General features: G+C 30.2%; 9 protein-coding genes across 11 annotated transcripts in view; 4 read left to right on the forward strand and 5 right to left on the reverse strand.

Annotated features, from left to right (window-relative positions):
• Calx (sodium/calcium exchanger 3) overlaps positions 1–2,968 on the reverse strand; it is a 43,770-nt gene extending 40,802 nt beyond the window's left edge. Inside the window, exon 1 of the mRNA XM_035085442.1 lies at positions 1,232–2,968. Coding sequence (XP_034941333.1) covers positions 1,232–2,577 — 1,346 coding nt within the window. The 5' untranslated portion in view covers positions 2,578–2,968. The remainder of the gene's footprint in view (positions 1–1,231) is intronic.
• Positions 2,969–5,208: 2,240 nt separating this feature from the next.
• On the reverse strand, positions 5,209–7,200 carry LOC118068216 (leucine-rich repeat-containing protein let-4-like). The gene is made up of 2 exons (XM_035085445.1): positions 7,055–7,200; positions 5,209–6,955 (listed from the first exon to the last, which is right to left on the reverse strand). Exon 2 carries the CDS (start codon positions 6,941–6,943, stop codon positions 5,462–5,464), a length of 1,482 nt encoding a protein of 493 aa, XP_034941336.1. The 5' UTR covers positions 6,944–6,955; positions 7,055–7,200; the 3' UTR covers positions 5,209–5,461.
• A 656-nt stretch (positions 7,201–7,856) lies between these two features.
• LOC118068220 (26S proteasome non-ATPase regulatory subunit 9) lies at positions 7,857–8,990 on the reverse strand. Its single transcript, XM_035085452.1, has 4 exons — positions 8,744–8,990; positions 8,561–8,660; positions 8,265–8,491; positions 7,857–8,182 (listed from the first exon to the last, which is right to left on the reverse strand). The coding sequence occupies exons 1-4, from the start codon at positions 8,852–8,854 to the stop codon at positions 7,952–7,954; spliced, it is 669 nt and encodes a 222-aa protein (XP_034941343.1). The 5' UTR covers positions 8,855–8,990; the 3' UTR covers positions 7,857–7,951.
• A 43-nt stretch (positions 8,991–9,033) lies between these two features.
• Surf1 (surfeit locus protein 1) lies at positions 9,034–10,239 on the forward strand. The gene has a single exon (XM_035085446.1). The coding sequence runs from the start codon at positions 9,220–9,222 to the stop codon at positions 10,135–10,137; it is 918 nt and encodes a 305-aa protein (XP_034941337.1). The 5' UTR covers positions 9,034–9,219; the 3' UTR covers positions 10,138–10,239.
• On the reverse strand, positions 10,239–15,107 carry Ttc30 (tetratricopeptide repeat domain 30). The gene is made up of 8 exons (XM_035085443.1): positions 14,980–15,107; positions 13,888–14,135; positions 13,755–13,820; positions 13,200–13,674; positions 12,971–13,135; positions 12,584–12,852; positions 10,924–11,331; positions 10,239–10,841 (listed from the first exon to the last, which is right to left on the reverse strand). Exons 2-8 carry the CDS (start codon positions 13,951–13,953, stop codon positions 10,317–10,319), a joined length of 1,974 nt encoding a protein of 657 aa, XP_034941334.1. The 5' UTR covers positions 13,954–14,135; positions 14,980–15,107; the 3' UTR covers positions 10,239–10,316.
• LOC118068219 (nucleolar protein of 40 kDa-like) lies at positions 11,536–12,965 on the forward strand. Its single transcript, XM_035085451.1, has 2 exons — positions 11,536–11,749; positions 11,873–12,965. The coding sequence occupies exons 1-2, from the start codon at positions 11,633–11,635 to the stop codon at positions 12,512–12,514; spliced, it is 759 nt and encodes a 252-aa protein (XP_034941342.1). The 5' UTR covers positions 11,536–11,632; the 3' UTR covers positions 12,515–12,965.
• Positions 14,278–16,400, reverse strand: LOC118068218 (uncharacterized). Of its 3 annotated transcripts, none has more exons than XM_035085448.1 (5): positions 16,273–16,384; positions 16,128–16,201; positions 15,836–16,010; positions 15,666–15,752; positions 14,278–15,304 (listed from the first exon to the last, which is right to left on the reverse strand). In XM_035085448.1, the coding sequence occupies exons 3-5, from the start codon at positions 15,989–15,991 to the stop codon at positions 14,765–14,767; spliced, it is 783 nt and encodes a 260-aa protein (XP_034941339.1). In that variant the 5' UTR covers positions 15,992–16,010; positions 16,128–16,201; positions 16,273–16,384; the 3' UTR covers positions 14,278–14,764. The 3 variants fall into 3 exon arrangements, with proteins under 3 accessions (XP_034941339.1, XP_034941341.1, XP_034941338.1); XM_035085450.1 differs by having other exon boundaries at positions 15,836–16,027; XM_035085447.1 differs by having other exon boundaries at positions 16,128–16,400.
• Positions 16,401–16,868: 468 nt separating this feature from the next.
• Positions 16,869–19,813, forward strand: l(3)07882 (Nucleolar protein 14 homolog l(3)07882). Its single transcript, XM_035085142.1, has 2 exons — positions 16,869–19,326; positions 19,408–19,813. Exons 1-2 carry the CDS (start codon positions 16,874–16,876, stop codon positions 19,652–19,654), a joined length of 2,700 nt encoding a protein of 899 aa, XP_034941033.1. The 5' UTR covers positions 16,869–16,873; the 3' UTR covers positions 19,655–19,813.
• Positions 19,814–20,126: 313 nt separating this feature from the next.
• On the forward strand, positions 20,127–23,239 carry LOC118068029 (E3 ubiquitin-protein ligase MARCHF5-like). Its single transcript, XM_035085143.1, has 7 exons — positions 20,127–20,467; positions 20,665–20,913; positions 21,092–21,248; positions 21,405–21,613; positions 21,728–22,046; positions 22,226–22,391; positions 22,459–23,239. Exons 2-7 carry the CDS (start codon positions 20,733–20,735, stop codon positions 22,615–22,617), a joined length of 1,191 nt encoding a protein of 396 aa, XP_034941034.1. The 5' UTR covers positions 20,127–20,467; positions 20,665–20,732; the 3' UTR covers positions 22,618–23,239.
• Positions 23,240–23,241: the final 2 nt, after the last annotated feature.

Raw genomic sequence — 23,241 nt, forward strand, 5'->3', positions numbered from 1 at the left:
GATTAATTATTGGAAGTTTTGATAAGTCTATTTACAGGTTTTTTTTTTGTAGAAACATTCGGATGTTTTGCTGATAATGTATTGAATCAAAATATTTACTTGGAACAGCATTCCTGATATTATTAAAGTTGAAATAATAAAGACACACTTTTCAGAATTTCGTTAAACCTATATTTTGGTACTTATATTATATAAGAAGATATTTGAACTTGCTTTTTTTCTTGTTTTCAAGCACTTTTACTTGTTTTATTTTACATTCGTGGTGGAAGAATAGCAATCTTTCAATGATAAAATTTTTTTACTCCATTACCAAAATTTGTACTCAAATATTGAAATATTTAATTTTTTATTTACTTCATTCAATTTTAGTGAGTAAAGTTATAATTCAAAAATAATTCTTCTAACTTATGAAAATGAAAAACGAGAATTGATCAACTACTATAGAAATAATTCATTTGATGAAAAATATACCCGTCATCATTAGCTTTAGTGGAAATATTTATAAACCAATGCCACTATATAAATATTCTTGAAAAAAATATATTCTTGGCTATTGATAAACTATTTATTCTAAGGGGAAATGAATGACTCTTCATAAATTAAGAAACTCCGAATCTAGCTGTCAAGTTAATAAGTAAATAAATAAACAATTTTACTAACATAATTAATTCTATCATCTTAATCTTCTATATAAATTTACAATGAAGCTAATAATTTATGACTTCTCACTTAATTTTAATATTAATTTTGCTCATGAGAGAAATAAATTAATCTTATTATGTTATTTAGCAAAACTGAATGAATTTAATCAATCAGAAAAGCTGTACATATCAAGATTAATTCGACTATAGAAACTTTAATACCCACATGTCCTTTTCTGTTTGAAACTTGAGGTGAATGTTGAATCACTCCCAAGATACCTTAAGGTAAGTTCTGATCCTAAATCTGTCTGACAATTGAACATCTGTTATAATGATTGCCTATAGAACGTCGTTACCTATCTCCTTCAAAACAATCAATCAATTAATGTAAGTCACGCGAAAGCTCTTTGATAGACAAGTGTATTTGCTTCTTTTTCGCGAATAATCAAACTAACCAGAACGCTTATTCATGCTTGAAGAATCTAGTATACTTCCCACGTTGAAATATAACAGACAGTACGTTATTGTACAATCTCGACATTAAGCTGGTGATTAATTTGATGATCTGATAGTGAAAAAGAGTAAATTACCTCACATAAAAGTGTTCGTCCTCTTCAAACAGCTCATCATCAATGACAGATAATTTAATTGTCTTTTTAGTCTCTCCAGGTTCGAATGTTAACGTGCCCTTGGCACTGACATAATCAGAGCCAGCTTCAGCTGTTCCATCTTCAGTGTAGTAATCAACGGAACAAGATTTGTTAATATCACCTCCAACTCTGGTGACACCGACTTCAAACTCTCCAACATTTTCCATGACAGTATAATGAGCAGGTTCAAAGAAGACCCTTTGAGAATTGATCTGCTCAATATCAACACACTCAGCTTCAGCCCTTTGGAGCTCAGCTTTTACTTCACTTAAGTCACTTTGAGCTCGTTCGCTAATTTTTCTACTCAAATTGCCAGCACCTACCATTTTTCTTGTTGCTAAAACTCGGTAAAAGGCGCGGCTCTTTGGTCCTTTACCCAGTACTTCTTCATGCGCCATCACCTCCAGCTGCTCCAAAGGCAAAGTTGGGTGCTTTTTTCTCAATTCCCGTAGAGTATTTATGTAGTCTCGTCTTGTTTGCTCAAATTCTTTAGCCTCTTGACTGCAATCATCACCTACTCGATCTACAAACAGGTGTGGTCCATCATGATCTTTTATTTCCAGTTCAACACCCGTCTCTGAATCTCCACCTTCTCCTTGGACTATAACTCCACGTTTATTCATTCGATATCCTTTGTGCAAGTATTTGTAGATAAGAAGACGCCGATCAGCTACATAGGCCGTGATAACAGTAGCAGGGAAGAATGCAAATGTGAGAATGCCCTCCCATACTTCGAGGACACCTGGACTTGATACTGAAAGAATTATGTAGAGCCAAACGTAGGCGAATATACTCCATGTAGCCGTAACGAAGAAGACCCTTAGGTGCTTAATCTTACGATGCTCGCCTTTGGGTATTACAAATACGCAGAGAGCGATTATAACAAAGAGATTGTAGGCCGCAGAACCAACAATAGTACCAGGTCCTAGATCACCAGCTTCAAAGTCTTTTGCCCATATCTCAATAATCGACAAAAGAATTTCTGGTGCACTACTGCCTAGAGCCATCAAGGTCAAATTCGCCACCGTTTCATTCCACACCCTCACTACGATAATTTGCGGTTCACAACCTTGTCGTCTCACTACAAGTTCTTTTTCTTGCGATGTTATTACCTCGATCGCTGCCATAAAACGATCACTTATTATCGATACACCGATAAATAAATAGATAAGAAAAAGAAAATAGACTGTGCCTCGTATTATGATGTCAGTTAATGAAAGATCATCAACGGGATACCATAATGGTATCATCAACCCTTCTGAGCAATTAGCTGTGTATTTTGACATTTTTATTTATTTATTTTTTTCTCGCTTGGTTTAATAAAATTGAGGTAGTTCTGATAAATTATTTATACTTTTTTCACATCATGATGAAGTATGTCGATTAAATTCACCTACACTTTTTTTTGCCACCTCACTCTGCCGCACTTATTTTACTTTCTTTTGATTATCGCTTTATATACCTTCTCTTCTTCCTACCGTCACCAACACTTGACTAACAATTTCACACCTTTCACCAATCCCCCGGCGATAAAGCCTGCATCTCAAAGCGGCTACCGAGGGAACTCGCCGAATTTGACGCGACAGTGAGGTCCCATCACGCGGACCTTCGAGCACACACACGTACTCACGCTGCAACAACGGATCTCAACCGCGTACGAGGGAACACTGAAATGCATCGGGCGAGACCCGCCGCGGAAGAGTCGAGCTACGACCCATCGTTATCCCACTCACTCTTCTATGATTCGCAACCCCTATACTCTTTTTCTCTCACTCCCTCATGCTTACTATTACGCTTATGCCATTTCTCGTCGCGCTCTTACCCTCATCGCGTCCCTGACAATCCCTAGCGCATGCTCCATTCACTCTCTTCGTTCTTACTCCACCCTAGACATGCTGGCGAGTCCACCAAAACCCTTATGCCCATCCCTTCGAAACCCCAAAAAATTCTCAAGTCGTTTCCTTTGTCCGTTTTATCTTCGAAGTGAGGGTATTTAAACACTACAACATTACGCAGATAATTTACACAATTATTCTTTTGACTTTTTTCTCCATCAAGATTAATAACTAGGAAATAGTCTCAAATAGATAAGAATTGTCTCCAAAAAGTGGAGGTTTTTTTTATAACATTCAAAGTACATATAATTACAATTAACACGTGAAATTAAAAAGTGTGGTTATGGCAGATTAAAGTAAAATATACATGTTTACTTTACGTATAAAAATGTTTTGACAAGTAAGCTTTATCAGAAGAATGATTAATAGTATTACTAAATGTTACTTTTATCTCATGGGAAATATATTATAACTTAATTATTTCCTTCCTTTTGTCAACTGCTCTTTCCTCTCCTTTCTGAATATTTATCATTAAATAATAGTTGAAGAATTCAAGATCCATTTAGCCACAGGATAAACCAACCACAAGTTTCTCAGTAAAATCTTCAATATCAGTATGCTTATGGTTGCTAATTTTAAGAGGTTACCAGCAATATCCAGGTATTCTAATATAAAAGCATCATGGCATAAACTTGCGATAAGCTTCCTACACTGGTGAATAAATTATTATTCAAATGTACTTTAACGTAGAGTTAGCTTCGAAAGAATTCAAAAGACTGGTAGTTGTTTTGATTTTATTTTTCTGAAAATTTAATCCTTTCTATAAGTCTTAAGCTCTTGAAAGAATATTTACATTTATTGTTATTCAAATTCATTTTTATACTTACTTGATAAGAGAATATGTCAAAAGTTATTTGAGTAAATTGATTTTCATTACTGCTGTAGTGATGATAATATGAAGAACTTCAGTTATAAAATAACTCTAATTCTACAGGAATTAATGTCTTTCAATAAATATTTACTATATGAATAGAGTAATGAAAACAAAGAGTTAGAACTCTATTACTAAATAAGTGGTATTATTAAGTATATCAGAAAGTAAATAAATTCATAAAAGTGTTTGGATAAGGAACACAAAAATAATTAATAAGAAGAATAAGTTTGAACACAAATACGTTTGGATGATTACTTTGATAAAAAATAACAAAAAATTTTCACAGTATCATTTTCACATTCGATAATTCTCATTCGATATATTTTATATTTAATACAGTGTTTTATATATTTTATAAAATGACTTTATTTTTTGCTTTTACCTTGATATGTTTGAATTTGATCAGTAGATAAAAATTTCACACTTTGATTTGAATAAAATATACTGAATCACCAAAAAAAAAAAGATGTTTGATTAATGTTCAATTGGTGATTTATTATTTGATCATATCGACATTTTTTTCTAATAATAAATGAACTGTCAGCTTATACTATTTTTAATAAGATGAATGCACCACTGATTTACCCAGCATCAATAACTGGCTGAGTCGCTGTGACGAAAATCCATGACCAACTTATTGGTTTTAGCTGATTGACTGAAAATTTATTTATTCTCATTATACGTAACAACAATTATTTGATTAAATAATTACACATGATTCATCTCTTGTCATTGTATTTTATGTATTTTAAAAATTTTATTCCCGATAATAGAGTAAATCAAATATTTGAAGACATTAATATAAAAAAACATGTCAATGTCAGAATTTGTATAAAAAACATGAAATAAACTTTTTTAATATAATTTTATGAAACTAAAAAAGCATAGCTGAACAAATATTCCATGACAAATGAACATTTCAACATAATATGTGAAATAAAATCAATATAAAAAAAGCTAGTCAAAAATTAGAAAATTTTCAAATACAATTTCTATCCTAAAAAAATTCAATAAATCTATGTGATTATTTGTAACAACAGTTATAGTTGATAAAAAACATGTTTTTTTATAATCTTGCAATAACAAATTACATAATTGAGTTATATCAATTTTAATATTAGATTTAAAATAGAATAGAATAAAAATAACTATATAGTAACATTTATTTACTCTGATGGTACACTGATTGTAAATAAAATTTCTATAAACAAATTCTCGATAAATTACAGAAATATCTCTATACATAAATCATTTACATAACTACTGTTCAAATCAACAAGCATTAGATAAATTCATACGCATTTACTTCCTATCAGCGCACAATTCGCTTGCAATTTATCTAACTCGATCTCTCTCATCCGTAAGCAAGTTTAGCTCGTTAGTTTCCGCGCCCTGGTCAAACTACCAAGTCCACTCATCACCAAAAGTTAACCGAGGTATAACATACTCTCTGTGCATACGATCGCATCTCACATAACAAGGTTCTCTGTACACTGATGAAGTATAGTCTAAGTAAACACTAACGTTATACGAAAGTCTCCAATAAGCAGGTGTATCCAAGTGACTAAGAGGGTTTCCTTGAAGATAAAGATGTGTGAGACTTCGCACATTATGGATAGAAAGACTTTCGATACTACTAAAATGATTGCCTCGGATATCTAGATGCTGAAGACACGTGTTGCTATCGATCCAGCCAGAAGGGAGATAAGAAAGTTCATTATTTGATAAATCAAGCTCTTCTAAAGATGGTAAATCAACGAAAGCATTAACATCAATGTTTCTTATACGATTTCCACCCAATGAGAGCCACTTGAGATGATGGAGATTACAAAAAATACCACTTGGAACACTATGTAAGAGATTGTGATCCAGAGAAAGACTTGTCAGCATCCGGACACTGCGGAAATCCGGTAAACTCGTCAGGCGGTTGTAACTCAATGATAAATCTCGGAGTTCTTGCAACACGTCAAAGGTTCCTGGAGAAATAGTGTCTATTCTATTGTGGGCCAAGTTCAAGCTCTTGAGATAACGACTATCTTCAAAGCTGTCACACTCGATGTAAGCAATCTCGTTTCGCGACACTGAGAGAAACTGCAATCGGTTTGTACCTCGAAGATTCAAGTAAGCAGTACCGTGACACTGCCAGTGGCAAATTGACTGGATCCGATTGCCATCGAGAAAGAGTGAAGAAAGATTTATTAGTCCACGACTATCAAGACGACGTATCCAATTACGTTCGAGGTGAAGGTGGGTCAAAGTATAAGGAAGTTCTAAGTAATCAAAGGTACGACCTTCCAGTCGATTGTCTGACAAATAGAGATGGGTCAATGATGGAAAACACTGTCTTAGTGATGTCGTGATATCTTCCAGTTGGTTTTTGCGGAGATAAAGATGCTCCAAACGAGGAAAGTAATCAATGCGTGATAGAATCAAGTTTGCTTCATGACCTGGAGAATTATTCTCATCTAAAACTAAAGATCTTAGTTTATCGTGACCACCGAAAGCTAAAAAATCACAAAATTCAATACGATTACGTGACATATCAAGGTAAAGTAGATTTGGTAAACAATCAAAAGAACCAACTGCCACATCATCTATAAAACTATCTGGAATGCTTAGACAGGAAACGCGGTAGCTGTCAATAAATCCTGGATATAGACTTCTTGGTGCTACCCCCGGAAGATTCAATGACAAATCGCGATCCCTCATATCTTCACATTTCCCTGTTGGCAGCGAAATTTCCTCAGACATTGATGAACGGATATTGATTGAGTGATCGACATATCGTAAAGGAAATGTTACTCTTGGTTTTGAATAAGTCAACCCTTTTTTACTTGCTAGAAGTATGAAGAAGGTTAACAACAACACCGTCAATGCCTTCATGGTGGATACAATCTACAGAACAAAAAATAAAATTAATTTATAATTAAAATTTAAAAGAATACTTCTTATACCGATTCACATTGTAAGCAATTTATTGAGATATAGACTTACTTATAAAGCCTCCAGGCTTTTCAATATCACAGAGATAAACTTGAAATTGCTTTTATAGATTTCCTATTGACCTTGGTTATTGTTATTTATTCATTTGCATAACGATTTGAAAAATAGAGAAAACACAAGTAAATGTAGACGACGATTTTACAAGATTTCTATTATTATCAAAGTGGATATCGATCGTGAGGTCAAACTAGTTTATCGAAAAACCTTGGCCTTTATTGAAGGTATAAACTACAGTTTAATATCTATCAGTTTCATTTGTTGTATCGATATCATGATGCTTTCATAAATATTTTAATTATTGTTTATCTAATAATAGAACTGATAACGACTATAATTGAATGGATTGAATGACTTACTAGTTTCTAAAAAATTATGAAATCTGTCGATTTATGTAAATCTTACCATTTCATATTGATCATTTCAATATTATAAGCTAAATGATTCATCATTCGCTTTTTTAGGGAATTTTCCACATAAAATGATGATTTTGTATCAAATAAACACCGTTTCTTGATTAATTAATTGATTACTAAATTAGCAGTGAGTAAAGTGTTTGTTGATGATCTTTCTATGTCAGTCAGTTAGATAGATCTCTGCTTTAGCCATCATAACTCTCGTTGAGCATGATGATATGATTTTTCTTCTTATCAACATGAAATTGATAAAACAGATTTGGCGGATAAATTAAAAATTTTTTGAGTCAAACGTAATTTGCTGAATTGAATATTTTATTTTCAGAATTCTAATAAATAAAAAAACTTAGTTATAATTTTATATAATTTAATAATACATTTATAATTCGTAATTACATTGTAAATAATGATAATATGATAATGATTTAAATGTAATAATTAAAATAATAATATTTATTAAACATTTTTTGTTTCTTTATCTTTCTACTGTTTCAATAACATTAACATTACATCCCAACAAACCTTTCCCAGACCACGGCTTGGGAATTAATTTCAACACTGCTGTTGATTTATCTGTACGTTTTATTTTGATCATTATCTCTTTATAACGACTTTGCTCCACAAGATCACCTATGTCTTTCAGAGTTCTGAAATTCTGACAATTAATAGAACCAAATTCCATAATCAAATCATTCAGTTGTATCCCCTGTAAAAACCATTGTTATTATTTTCAAGAAATTTTTCATTATTGAAATATGTTTCTAATTACTATTTAGCAACTTGATTACCGCTAGTTCTGCTGGAGAACCAGATGAAACAAGATTTACTTTCAAGAATGGCTCTAATAACATATTATCAGCTTCAGCACTAACTGGAGCATCTTGTTCCATCCGAATTGGATAATCGATTGATGGACTTGTATCCATTGCTACATTATCTCTTCCTGATATTGTATGTACTTCAATTAAGCCTTCTTCAATTCTTTTCATCAATACTTTATGATCATTTTGAAGACCTAAAAATTATCAACAATTCGATATTTCTTAATACATTGTTTGTTTTATTAAGAAAAAATTAAACTTACATATTATTTTATGGCGGGCATGTCTCACTTGATAGACGTCAATATCAGCACGCGGATACCCTTCAGAATCAACCAATGAATCGTTCATGCCTACATGATTCTGTAATAATTATCAAAAAAATTAGAAATTAACAGATAATTCAAATATGTATTTTATATAATTTCATTTTCTATTATATTTACAGTATCTAAAATAAGTTTCAATTCTCGTAATGTCACTTCAATCTCATCTTTCTGCTTCATTAACTCCAAAACTCTTTTTTTCGCGTTTTCTAATTCCATATCGACAACCATTTTAATAGTTGTGTAATTTTGCACTCAACTATTTTTCAAACAACTATGGCAATATCATAAACAGCAAATTAACAAATAGAATATCAGAAAAAATCTTTCACTCTATGAAAATACTGCTGAATTCATATGGTTATACACACAAATAAACTTTATATATATTCATGCACAGTCACCTATACATAAATGTGCTCCATATTTGCTGCTATCACGTTCGTGAACAGTAGATTTGTTTCTCTTGAAGAGGTTATGTTTTTTAAATACAATTCCTCCATGGATATTGAATACTATTTTTAATGAAATACAGTAAAATATAAAAAGAATTTATAGAAATTAAGATACCTTTTCAAAAGGTTTTATTATAAATAATGAGTATAACATCATTGATCACACGGCTTTTAAAAGTTAATAAAAGATGTAATATTTTAAATTTTAATAAAAATTTATCTCAGCAAGTGGTAAAATTAGAAAAACCTGAATTAAGATTTAAAAAGTCAAAAGTAACTTCAAAGTTTCAACGAGTTACTGAAGATGATGATGATGATGCACCTGGATTTACTGAGTATGCTTTAATAAGCATCCCTATAATAACTTTTATTCTTGGAACTTGGCAAGTTGAAAGGAGAAGATGGAAACTAAATCTTATTGAAGAACTAAAACAAAGAACTACAAGTTCTCCAGTACCTTTGCCTGATGATTTAAGTCAGCTACAAGACATGGAATATATGCCAGTTAAAGTAAAAGGTGAATTCTTGTATGATAAAGAGTTTTTACTTGGACCAAGAAGTCTTATTTTAGATGGTAAGCCGGCATCTGAGAAAAGTGTATCAAGTATGGGGGGTAGTAATAAATATTCAGGATATTATGTTGTGACTCCATTCAAAGTCAAAGATCGAGATTTAATTATTTTGGTGAATCGAGGCTGGATAAGAACTCGTCTTGATAAAATGCCTCCTGAAAAATTAGGACATGTTTCAGGAGTAGTGGAAATAACTGGTCTAGTGAGACATACCGAACAAAGACCACCTTTTATGAAAGCAAACAGACCAGAAACTGGTATATGGTCTTATCGTAATATTGGTTCTATGGCATTAGAAGTTGGTGTTGATCCTGTTTTCATTGATTTAACTGAAGAATGTGATGTACCAAATGGACCTATTCCTGGTCAAACACTAGTTGACCTCAGAAATGAACATTTATCATACATCTTTACCTGGTACCTACTATCTGGATTAAGTGGATTAATGTGGTACAGACAAGTTATAAAAAGATTACCTGCTTGGTAATTAAACTATTATGTGATCTTGTTTAGATTATTGAACAGTAGAATAATCAAAAGAATAATAAGCTGTAAATAAGTAATAAATGTTTCAATGTTTTTTATTAAATATCATTTCAATCAATAAAAAACTTATTATATAAGTAATCAACAACATTTCCTAAATATTTCATTTTTAACAACATGTTAAGACCTTCGTATTTTTATAAATAATGCTTTTAAATATCTTGCTTCATAACTAACTATATGTTTTCCCTGAGGACCCATTGACAACTCGTTAGGATCAAATGATTGCTCAATAACTGTAGGGATATTTTTTCCATAAACTTCACAATGCTCTAAAAATTGTATGCATTCTTGAATTGTTGCATCTTGTAAGACTACTAGTTGTTTGGCTAACTGCTCAAGAAGTGATAGAAAACATCTTTTAGCATAATACCAAGTATCAGTTCCTAATTTTTTATTGTATGGTTCCAAACTCTTCATTACTCTTGATATCCCGAATTCGTAGTTTCCTTTGGAACAATAAAGAGTTCCAATCACCATATTGACGATACATAAGTGGAATAATTTTTTATCTTGATCTTCAAAAGCAATCGTTTCCTCCTCTTTTTCGATTTTTTTCATTAGCTCTTCTGCTTCTGCATTTTGAGATGTCATGATATAACTTACACACAAGTTAGCCAGAACTATGGCACTCACATCTAGGATCTAAAAAAATAAAATTCAAATGAGCTTTTTCATTACTGGAAAATGTTTAGATAATTGTCAAAAATTGCAGTTTCACCCATACATTGTCGTATTTTTTCTTCACTATGGGTTCATAAAATCCTGTGGCATCTTTGAATTTATTTTCCTGCATAAATAAGGTATGGGCAACATTGAGCCTCCAAACCTCATGATCATTACAAAAATCTGCACTCATACGAAATATTTTTTCAACTTGAATATAGTTTCCTAGGTCCCAATAAATTTTAGCTTGGGCCATTAAAACTGGAATATAACGCTCCAAAGCTTCTTCATAATCATTTACGGCTTTTTTCACTGCTGCTTCATCATGGTTTAGTCGAGCTTCTTGCACTTGCTTAGTTGTTTTACGTAAAATCTCACAATGTTTGCTGGCAAGATCATCAAGCTTTCTGTAAGCTTCTTCTGGAGATGTTTGTTGAGTTATTAAAGCATCAAGGAAATCGTAGAGATACTAAAATATAACACAATTATCAATAAATCATAGTGAATATTTTTTAAAATTATATATGGATATCATGCATTTATCAACTAGTAGTTTATAATTAAAAATAAAGAAATATATTAAAAGAATATGTCAATTATCAATTGTAGTAATTTTACAATAAAAATTCCGCGGGCTACTGTTTCTAAGGCGACAGCCCTGAATCTATTTTGTTTTGCTCTAACTAACCTCAAACAACATTATTATTGGACTAATGACAGATAATGGCAATAATTATCACTAACTCTTAGTTATTTTTAGTGCATAAAATATGACAAGTTGTGAAATTAATAAAATATTTAAAGGAAAAATAGCAGCCGTACAAAATTATGGTGCTTTTGTAGAAATACCAGGATTTAAACAACAAGGTTTAATACACAAATCCCAAGTAAGAAAAATTATCATAATATTTTAAATAAACAATTGTTCATATGTTTATACCATGTTTATCAGTAGATAATTATTTACTGTTTTTTTATCATTGTTAATAATATTACTGTTAAAATTCAAGGTAAGCTCATCATGGGTTGATGATGTAGCTCAAGTTCTTCAAAGAGGAGAACATGTTTGGTGTAAAATAATATCCATAGGAGATGATGGAAAAATAGGATTATCTATGAAACTTGTAAACCAAGGTGACGGTACCGATTTAGATCCCACAGGAATTGAACGTATGAAAGATGAGCAAAAAAGAAAAACCGTCGGCCCTCCACAAAAAAAAGTAATTCAACTTCAAGCAGTGTTAAATCGTACATGTAGGAAATGTGGTCTTCAAGGACACTTTGAACATGACTGCTTTGGAAGTATTGATGGCAAAAAGTATGAATTATTACCAGAAATTCAAGACGATTTACCTCCATCTTCAACGTCAGATCAACAGCCACAGTTGGAAAATGATGATGTCAAAGTAAAAAAAAATAAAGAAAAATTAAAGAAAAAAAAATCAAAGAAAAGTAAACAAAAATCTGTTGATAGTTCTGATGACGATAGTTCTGATGATGAAAAAAAACGTAAAAAGAAGAAGAAAAAACATTTAAAGTCGAAAAAAAGAAAGAGGAAGCACAGTAAAAGTTCAAGTGATGATTCAGAAGATAATGTCAGAGAAAAACATTCAAAGAAATGTAAACATTCCCGATCTAAATATTCTGATTAAAATTATATCATAAAAGATTTATGGAATTTATAATTAAAGAAAAAGCTTCCCACTTTTGTCCATACTTACTGGTGTTAAATATTTATATGTTAAATGCACATTTTCAGCAAGAACATCAGCTGCTAAATCAAAATATTGAAATTTGCAATATAGAAGAAGCAAATTAGAAAATGTTTCTGGCGGAAAAGGATTCTGTTGTAATAAAAATTGCAATTTTTCAAATCCTTCACTTGGTTTTGTGTCCATATTAATTAGCGCTTGATTGTGTAATGTAACAGCATCTAATTCTTCTTCTGATCTTGGAGGCATATCTGTTAAGGCTTCTTTAGCTGCTTTATCTGGAATATATGTACAATAATAATGAGCATTATTAATTAACTAGTAATACTCATGAATAATTTATTACTTTATAGCTTGTATTTTTCTGAAAATAAAACATTTAAAAAAAATACTTACAGTTTTGTAACTGATATTCAATGGCAGCTTTCAAATTAAAAGCTTCAGTTAAGGCTGTCTCATGAAGAGTTAACGTATTTCCAACACTTCTTACTTCAAATCCTTCTGTTGTTACTCCAACACTTAATTCTGGGTGTTCTTTGATTCCTTGTTCAATAATGTCAGCTATAAACAGAATTTTAATCAGTAAAAGTCCATCGCTTACAAGTTTGATTTCAATTTTAATTACCAATATGTTTTAGAGATGCTGCATATTCTTTTAATCTATAATAGCATAAGGCAACATTATATGATAAGTGAGGTTTGAATCCAGCAACTTGAAGGGCCCCTAAAAATTTTTTTAAAGCTTTTTCATACTCTTCTTCTTTGTAGAGAAGGCATCCTAAATTAATGTCTGTATCAGCATCATCAGGAGGACATTGGTCTAGGAGACCTTTAACAGCTACTATGTCTTCTTGGCCATATTTGATAGCAGCTTGTAATTTTTTTATTCTTGAATCTAGATGAGATTGATTGGTAATTCCCGCACAAACATTCCAAGCCTCTTGATACATACAAGCTTGATGCAGAGCTTGTGCATAAAATAATTTGTAAAGACTTTCTTCAGGATACAATTGAACTAATTTTTCGTAACATTCAGATGCACCTAGAAAATCTTGAGTGTAAAAGTAACAATAAGCCAGCAAAGATAAACAGGATCGAGACTAAAAAAATGAATAGACTTCTATTAAAAATTTAAAATAATTATTTCATTTCACTTGGAAAAATAAAACACTCCATTTACCTCTGGATGATTGGATAACAAATCGATCAATAATTGTATTGTATCAGTATATCGTTGTTCTTTAATCTGAAAAAATGATTTTGTCTATGCTGAACAAGTACTTTCTATTGAATTTTGTAATTATATATCATACCATTGTATAAATAACTTTGGTGTATTCACCATCTCTGATATGGAAGCTCTTTAAAAAAGTCGTCATCGTTTAACTGTCAATTACTTTATAATCAAATAATTTTTAATTCTTCAAATATTTCAACTCATCTAAAAACTTGTATAATCGAAAACTACTATACATTTTCAGGTATATTTTCCACGTGTTTTGTTTTGACACTCTGTAGATTGATGCCATGGTAACCATTATGAAGAAGTATTGTATCCAAGCTATGGATTTACATTTATTTAAATACAAGTAAGGTTATAGATTGTTTAAAATAGAAATAAAAATTTGATGAAAGAAAATAAAAATATGAATTTTTTGTAATTTTGTTTTTCTATTATCAAAAAATCACAATGCAAAATAGAATTTTTTGCATTTTATTTTTACAATAATTAATTTCGCATGGAACTTACAAACTTATATAATCGAATTTATTTAATAATTATTTAGTGAGCAATATTTATGAAAGTCTTATAATTGAATACTGTATATATTCCAATGAGACTTACATTTTATTTTTATAAATATCATTTTCGTCATGATTGGTAATATAATCGCTTTTCTATTAGCAATGATTGTCATTCAATCGATTTGTACTATTTATAAGTTAAGAAAAGGGGACGGGTATCGGTTAATGAACATTTTTGGCTCACTTAATAATTAATTTTATAAAATCAAAGATTGAAATTTATTTAATATTTTTTGTAATATAAAAATAAATTAATTTCATTAGTTAATTGATTCATGTCAATATGTATGAATTATTAATACCTCCTTTACTTGTTATTACCTATAACAAAATAAAGATATCAATGCCCGCCCCCATCTTAGGAATAATTTAAACAATATGTTTTTAATTTCTTCGAAATTTAAAACATTCATCAGGTATTTCATGCAAAGCGTAGTGTCGAGGTGTAACTGTCTTTTTTACGCCCCGATGTTCAAATCGAAAATCGTCTGATTCATCAAAATTGTTTGATGATGTATCTCGAAGATAATAAAAATCGGGGTCTTCAAGACTTTGTTTTAACATAGGAGTATTTTCATGATTATTAATATCATTCTTACCACTGCTTGTAGAATTTACAATTGCTGACGGTATTTCCCCGAGTTCTAAATTCTGTACAATTGTTCTCATCAATACATTTCTTTTAAATTTAGGTTTTTTCTCTGATTGATTTAAAACCTTATTGTCATCAGTATTCTTTATCAATTTTTCTGCTTCTATTTTTTCTGTTTCTTCTTTTGTTTTTTCTTCTTCTTTTAATCTCTTTTCTTCAGCTTCTTTCAATAATTTCTTTTTCTCAGTTAACTGCTGTAATCGACTTTTTTCTACTCTTGTTTTCCATATTTCTACTTCATCTTGATTAGTAGAAGTTTTTCCTCCATGTGCCTACAATACGGAAATAATTCATTGAGTCAGGTGAATAAAATATACATCTTGTAGCGATCGTCGAATCTATATCTATCGTCGGCGTCAGTGCAGAATCTTGTATCTCCATTTTTACCAACAATGCAAATATATTAGTGCCATGTTTACTGTGTTACTTTCAAGAAATATTTTTGTGTCTTCTATAAAAAAGGGTTTGTCTGTAATAAAGTCCTACACTTATGTCAACGAAATATTTCTTAAAATTATAAATACAATAAAAATAAGGTCTTGAAAGCGTATCTTTAAAAAACATTACATACAAGGTCCAGCACTGACGCTAGCAATATATTATTTAATTATTTCATGTCAAATGATTAATAACCTCTATTATTGATGCAGTAATATCGTGTTCGTTAGGTCCCTCATATTTGTAAGGTTTTTCATGACATGTGTCAGATTGCAAAAAAAGCTGAAAACAACATATATCTTTAAATGTATATATTTACATAAATAAAATAATTTTACTATTGTTCCTTTTTCATTTTAATTTACATTAGGATTGCGAGATCTAATGCGACATGATCTTTCTGATTGAGAAGATGACGGTGAAGAACACGAATCATCAGCGTTAGATATTGCTTCGAATTTTGCGATTGTTGATGGCTTTGGTAGTCGTAATTTTTGATTGATTTCTTCTTCCAATCCCATTGTGAATTCAAAATTTAGTCTAAATAAATGAAATTACTATCAATTTCATAAAAATTAAATAATCAATGACAATTAAAACAATTTACAACACGTATTTGTTTATATTTATATTCATGAGTAAACTTATAAAAATTACCTCCAGATTAGTCTTCAATTTGTTGAGAATTATTTTAGAGTTAATCTGTATTATAACTACGTCGTTTTGAAGTTCTGATATTGAAACAATATAAAATTGATCATTAAACCGTAAATAAGATATTACAATAATTAAAGGTATTAACCCATTCGTTTAAATATCGTGTACTTGAAGTTTTTAGCATCTACATAAATGATGAAACCTAAGCAGAAATCTGAAGACAAAATTATTAGACGTAAACAAAATTTCAATGGCGTGCGCCCTGTTCTTTGAAATTCATCTATCGGAGGAAAATGATAATACTTTTTTTGGGTTATGACATCGTCTTGATATAGTTTCGTTACTACATACTGTACATTTAATGACGACGAATGCGTGGTACCTCATTCTTTTGTTGTTATTTAAACACGTGAGAAAAAAGTAAAATTTTAATAAAAATAAAATCCAAAGTTATTGCTTCCATGTTACAATTAATAATTAAATAAATAATATTGTGGTTATATTTATAAATAAATATAATTAGTAAGGTAATTGTAAATTATAACTCTGGTGTTAGGTTAAGTTTTATAAGGTTTTAACCTGTATTTTAAAAAATGTCAATGTTTGAACAAATACTTATATTTTGCAATTGTTAATACGGATCTATGTCGATAAATTAAAGTTACTTAATTATTAATTAACAATTTCATATCAATTATTGTATTGACATAATTATATAATTATTTTTAGGCACAAAAACATTAACCATGGGCAAAACTAATAAAAAGAAAAATTTATCTGAAAAAGCAGCAAAGAAAGGATTAAAGGATATTAAAAAAGTAACTAATCCTTTTGAAATTCATGTAAATAAAGATAAAAATAAAATTTTAGGAAAAAAAAGTAAATCTGACCGAGGTCTTCCGGGGATTTCACGTTCAAAAGCTATTAAAAAACGTAAGAATACTCTTCTTCATGAATATAATAGAAAAGATAAAGATAACATATTCATGGACAAAAGAATTGGAGAAAAAAAGTCCATGACAGATGAAGAAAAGTTTATGGCTCGATTTGCAGCGGCTCGAATGAAATCTCATAAAAAACAAAGCATTTACAATCTTAATGATGATGAAGTATTGACTCATAGAGGTCAAACACTCGAAGAAATAGAAAAATTTGATGATCCTAGAAGTGATGATGAATTCAGTGATGATGAGAATGTTAGAAAAGGTCATTTAGACAAACAATTTGTTGATGATGCTCATTTTGGAGGAGGAGTTTTATCAAAACCTAATGCACCCTTATCTAGACAAGATGTAATTGAACAATTAATTCTAGAATCAAAAAAACGAAAGGCAGAAAAACAAAAAATTAGAGAACAGACAATTGATTTAACTGAAAAACTAGATTCTGAATGGAGAGATCTTGTACCTCTTATAAAATCATCTAAGAAAACAGAAGATGAACTTAAAATAAAACCTAAAATCGATGACTATGACAGAGCGGTTAGAGAGCTTAAATTTGAAAGCAGAGGGAATCCAACGGATCGATTAAAGTCTGAGGAAGAAATAATGAAAGAGGAAAAAGAAAAATTAGAAGCTTTAGAAAGAGACAGGATTACAAGAATGAAGGGACTCATCAATAATATTAATGGACAGATCAAACATAGATCCGCTGATGATTTAGAAGATGGGTTTGAAGTTGAAGAGATTGTTGAGGAGCCTTTGGCATATGGAGAAGATGGTAAACTGTTAGAAAATAGTAATAAAAATATAAATCAGTCTGATCATGAAGAGGTCAATAATAGTAATTCAGATGATTCTGAAGAAGATGATAACTCTGATGATGAGAATGAAGCAGAAAATGATCATACTGAGGAAGTCAACCAATCTACTAACGAAGAAGAAGTAGAAGATGAAAATAATGAAGATGATGATGAAGACGACTTATCTGATTTAAAGGAATCGGAAACATCCAGTGAAGATGAAGAAGGCATTGTGCATAATGAACATGATAAAAAAAATTCCGTTATTAAAATTCTTGAAGATAAGCCTGTAAATGTTTTGACTAATGGTGTATTGAATGTTCAAAAACTTCAAGAAAATGATGAAAACAGAGTAAAAGAGATTAGAGAAGATCTTCAAAGGCGGAAAGAAATTATGGAGAAAGCTCGTGAGGAGTTACCTTACACATTTAATGCACCAGAAAGTTATGAAGAATTAAAGCAGTTGTTACAGAATCAGAAACCAGATTATCAATCGATTATTGTAGAACGAATAATAAAATGCAATCACTGGACACTTGGTCAGGGAAATAGAGAAAAATTATGTAAAGTATTTGAATATTTATTGAAATATATCGTTGATTCTGCTTGTACCAACGAGACAGAACAGTTAGTTGAATATTTTCAAATTTGTGATGAACTGTGTCCATACTTGTTTGATTTGGCTCAAGCTAGCGCCACGAATACTGCCACATGTGTTCAAAATATTCTCAAGGAAAAATATAATCTTTTCAAGGTGCAACAAAAGAAATATCCAGGATTGGATACTCTTATTTTATTTAAATTAGTTTCTCTTATTTTTCCAACATCAGATTTTAGGCATCCCGTAGTTACACCTTCTTTAGTATTCATGTCACAAATACTCTTAAGATGTCAAGTGAAAAAGAAGACAGACATTTCAAAAGGACTTTTTGTTGCCACTCTTATTTTAGAGTATACATTAATGAGTAAAAGATTTTCACCTTCAACGATAAACTTTCTCCGAGGAATTATTTATTTAGCAACAGTTAAGCCATTAATGTTACCTAAAATCGTTCCACCATTTAAACGTAGTGGACAATATTCAAGTCTATTAATTCTTGATAAAGACCAGAGAAATTTAAAAATTGATGTCAACGATATTCGAATGATAGCTAGTGACTTGATTGAAGGTGATATAACTGATAATTTTAGAATTCGAGCATTTGTAACAGCTCTCAATTTAACAAATGAATTTAGAGATCAACTGAAAGAGTTAGAAGCTGTATATTCTATTTTTGAACCAATTGTTAAATTATTAGATATTAATTCTGTAGAGAATTATCCTGAAAATATTCGAGTACATGTTAATAAAATTCATGAAGATCTAAAAAAATTAGCAGATAAAAAATTGAAATATTTAGTTCGAGAAAAAAAGGGCCCGAAAGCTCTGAGACTATATGAACCGAAGATTGAAAAAGTGTAAGTACTATTTTTTTGCTACTTATGAATACTTAAATAGTTTGACTAATTTAATTAATTATTTATTTATTTCTCTTGTAGATTTGATGGTAAGAGACACAAGTCAATGTCAAAGGAGAAAGCAGAAAGAGAAAAATTGTTGCACAAATTGAAGAAAGAAAAGAAAGGTGCTATAAGAGAAATCAGAAGAGATGCATCGTTCTTGGCTAAAGTACAGATTAAAAATCAAATCAAGAATGACGAAGAACGGAAACGTAAAGTTAAAGAAATTTATGGCGATGCTTCAATGCAACAAGGAGAATTAAATAAATTAAAAAGAATGAAATAAATAAACTAGTTTTATTTATTTATCATATTAATACTTTCATTATTTTCTATAACATCATTTTTGTTGTTTTTATAGCGAGCTAACTTTCTTAAATTAGTTTTAAGTACGAGTTTTCATGAACTCATCAAAGTTCATCGCTCGTAATGACTTAAAACAAATGAAACAATTGTTTTTCATTAATATAACAAAAATGTAAATTTGTTTTATCTGTTAATTATCATGTATATTGTTAATTAACTTGTATATGGAATTCATATGAGTATTTTTAAAGATGTAAAAATTAAATCAATATAATTACTGTAAATATTTTACATATTTTTTTTACTTATAATGTCAAGTGTTACAAACTATTGATTTATAGCCGTTTCTAAAAAAACGAATTAATTTCAGTTTTTAAAATCGGAGTACCATCTGTATGCATGTAGTGCTCATGAGCATGTGTGTGAATGTCGGGACTTTAGTCATTTGATTCTCTCCTACTCTCGAATGAGTGCGAATTTCGATGTATGTGTAAAGTGCTCGACAGAATAAAAAAAATGTGTTCTGAGTTCTCTGCATCTGTAGCTGGGTTCAAAGAACTTATTTTATGATTTGCTTCAAACTTCAGTGAACAAACTACAATTGTCTTCAACTTTAACTTTTTTTATTCTGTAAATACGTTTTTTTTTTAAATCTAACTACGCACTCATGGATTAAAATTTGTGAAAAGCAACGAGTATTATCCGCTACGTCATCTATTTCCATAACTTATGTCAGCTGTTAACCCAAATTAGGCAATTTACAAGTTCCTCGTAAAGTAGTATGAACAATAAGGTATTCTATTAATTAACTTTTATTTTCAAATGCTTCCTAATAATGAATAAAAAAATTGTAATGTCTGATATTGGATATGTCATGATCAATTACTAAACTTGCCATTTAATTTCAATAGTGAATTTTGCTTATCACCAAAAAGTAACATATTTTTTATTAACACAACTTAACCTCAGATTTTTATATTTTTATTCTAGAGTTGGTAGATTTTTCGCAATAGGAAAATGAAAGTCTTTAATGACAACATTGAATAAATCAAGGTAAAATGTCTGACGATAGATCTGATAGATTATTAGGAACATTACCGGATCGAGAAGATCAGTGGCATACAGTTCAAGCAGCTCTTGAAGATTCGAGACCCGATAGATATCGTCTTCCAACAATAGGAACATTAAGGACACTTAGTACTTCATCCTCAGAACGACAAAGTGACAGGCTTTCTAATGGTAAGACATTTTATAATGTCATGATATAATAAAACTTATATTAATTCTATTGATACCAGAATTTAAGTAGAAAATTGTTATTCATTTTTGAAATACTATTTGGTATTATCTAGATATTTCCATTCTTAACGATTAATAAATTCATAAATAATAATTTATTCATTTGATTGTTCTGAAGAACCTACCGACGTTTTGGCGACCACAATATCTTCAGAAGAAGAGCCAACATTTACTTCTAATATGACAGATCAAGAATCTTCAGGAGATGTTACTGATGGAGCTTCATCTCCTAATCAAACATCTGGAAGTGTACCGACATTAAGTTCTGATGATGAGTATGTGTTAAACGTGATAATAGATTTTTTTTTTAATTTTATCTGATTTTTTGAAAATACTCTAGCATTTATCAATTACTTGATATTTATTTGTCATCTGATGATTTAATCAATATTTGTATTGTGAAAAAATGACTAGATATTTTATTTTTAAAGCAAAAGGTATTGCTGGGTATGTTTTGCAACGGATGAAGATGATGCAACAGCTTCTTGGGTGAAGCCATGTCACTGTAGGGGTACCACTAAGTGGGTACATCAAGGATGTATACAAAGATGGGTAGATGAAAAACAAAAAGGAAGAGCTGGTGCTTATGTTGCATGTCCACAATGTAATACAGAATACATAATTGTTTATCCTAATATGGGTAAGATACAAAAATAATAAAAGTCATATTTTTAAAGTTTTGAAAAAATTTATAACTGAATTGTATTGATTAGCTGTAAAAAATAAAAAATTTATAGGTATTTTTTGTTTCTAGGACCTTTAGTTGTAGTACTGGATACAATAGATGGTGTGATTTTCCGAGTGTGTCCATTCATAGCTGCAGGAATAGTTGTAGGATCGATTTACTGGACTGCTGTAACATATGGAGCTGTGACAGTGATGCAAGTTGTAGGACATAAAGACGGCCTAACAATGATGGAACAAGCAGATCCATTAGTACTTTTGGTTGGATTACCTACAATTCCTATAATGTTAGTACTTGGTAAAATGCTTCGATGGGAAGACCAAGCGTTGAGTTTATTAAGGCGTCATGCTTGTAAAGTGCCAGTTCTTAGACATTTTTTTTCAAGAAGGTAATTATGATATTTCAATTATTCCTGAGGTAACAATATTGAAAGTAGAATAAAATTTGCATTATTATATTGCTATGCTAGAAATTTAACCAGCTTGTAGAATTTTATGTCACTTTTATTAAAATTTGTCTTTTATTATACTATTGATCACATAATTAATATATTAATTTTGTTATTAGTCATTCAGATGAAGAACGAACCCAATCTCAAGAAGTTCCGCCAATGAGTGATCCAAGTTCTGCTACTCGGATTCTTTGTGGAGCTCTTTTGCTTCCTACAATCGCTAGTATTTGTGGGCGAATATTTTTTGAAAGTATCACTTCTAATTTTCAACGTACTATTCTTGTAAGTTTCCTTTTATGCCAAGATAAATTGATTAAAGAATTATTCACAGTTGATTGAATTTTTACAGGGTGGAGTGGCATTTATTACGATAAAAGGAGCTTTTAAAATTTATCATAAACAACAACAATATGTAAGGCAATGTCAACGACGCATTATGGACTATACAGAAAGTAATGTTGCAATATATAAAAGACAACAAAACACAGAAAATGGTCAAACGGGTTGAATATTAATAATTTAAAAATGATTTCAATCTACTCAATTAAATATGCGTTAATTGAGGTAATTAAGTCCAATCTGTTATCATCAATTTTGCATATAAAAATTGTATTGGTTTTAATCCAAAATATTATAAAACTAATTAGATTAAAGCTGACGAAGATGTAAATGAATAAAAATTCAATACGAGTGTAGAAAAGAATTGAATTAACTGTAAATATTCATATAAGACAGATTTTAAGTAAATCATTATAGTGGATTATAATACAGTTGATGTAGTAATCAAATATCACTTGTAGAAAAACGTTCTCCTGTTTAACAAAAAATAAACAATTTCTTTTTATAGTTCTTAATATTAAACATTTTTGTGAATTGTTCCGAAAGTTATGAAAATAGTGACCTCTGAAAAATTTTAAAATTAATTTCTTACGTACTAGTTAAACCAATTCTATAATGAATGTGTAGTAAAATATTTGAATTGAAGGATAAATTGAATTTTTACTCAAATTTTTATGCAATCTTCGACATTTTTGCATATGTATCTGGCAGAGGTGCTTGGGATAATTTGCTGGTATATGACGAATTTTGTAATTTCAATTTGTTTAATAAAAACATTTATTTTAAGATCACA

This window comes from Chelonus insularis, unplaced genomic scaffold (genome assembly GCF_013357705.1).
Source record: "Chelonus insularis isolate UGA/USDA-ARS -01 unplaced genomic scaffold, ASM1335770v1 contig_399_pilon, whole genome shotgun sequence".
Lineage (NCBI taxonomy): Eukaryota > Metazoa > Arthropoda > Insecta > Hymenoptera > Braconidae > Chelonus > Chelonus insularis.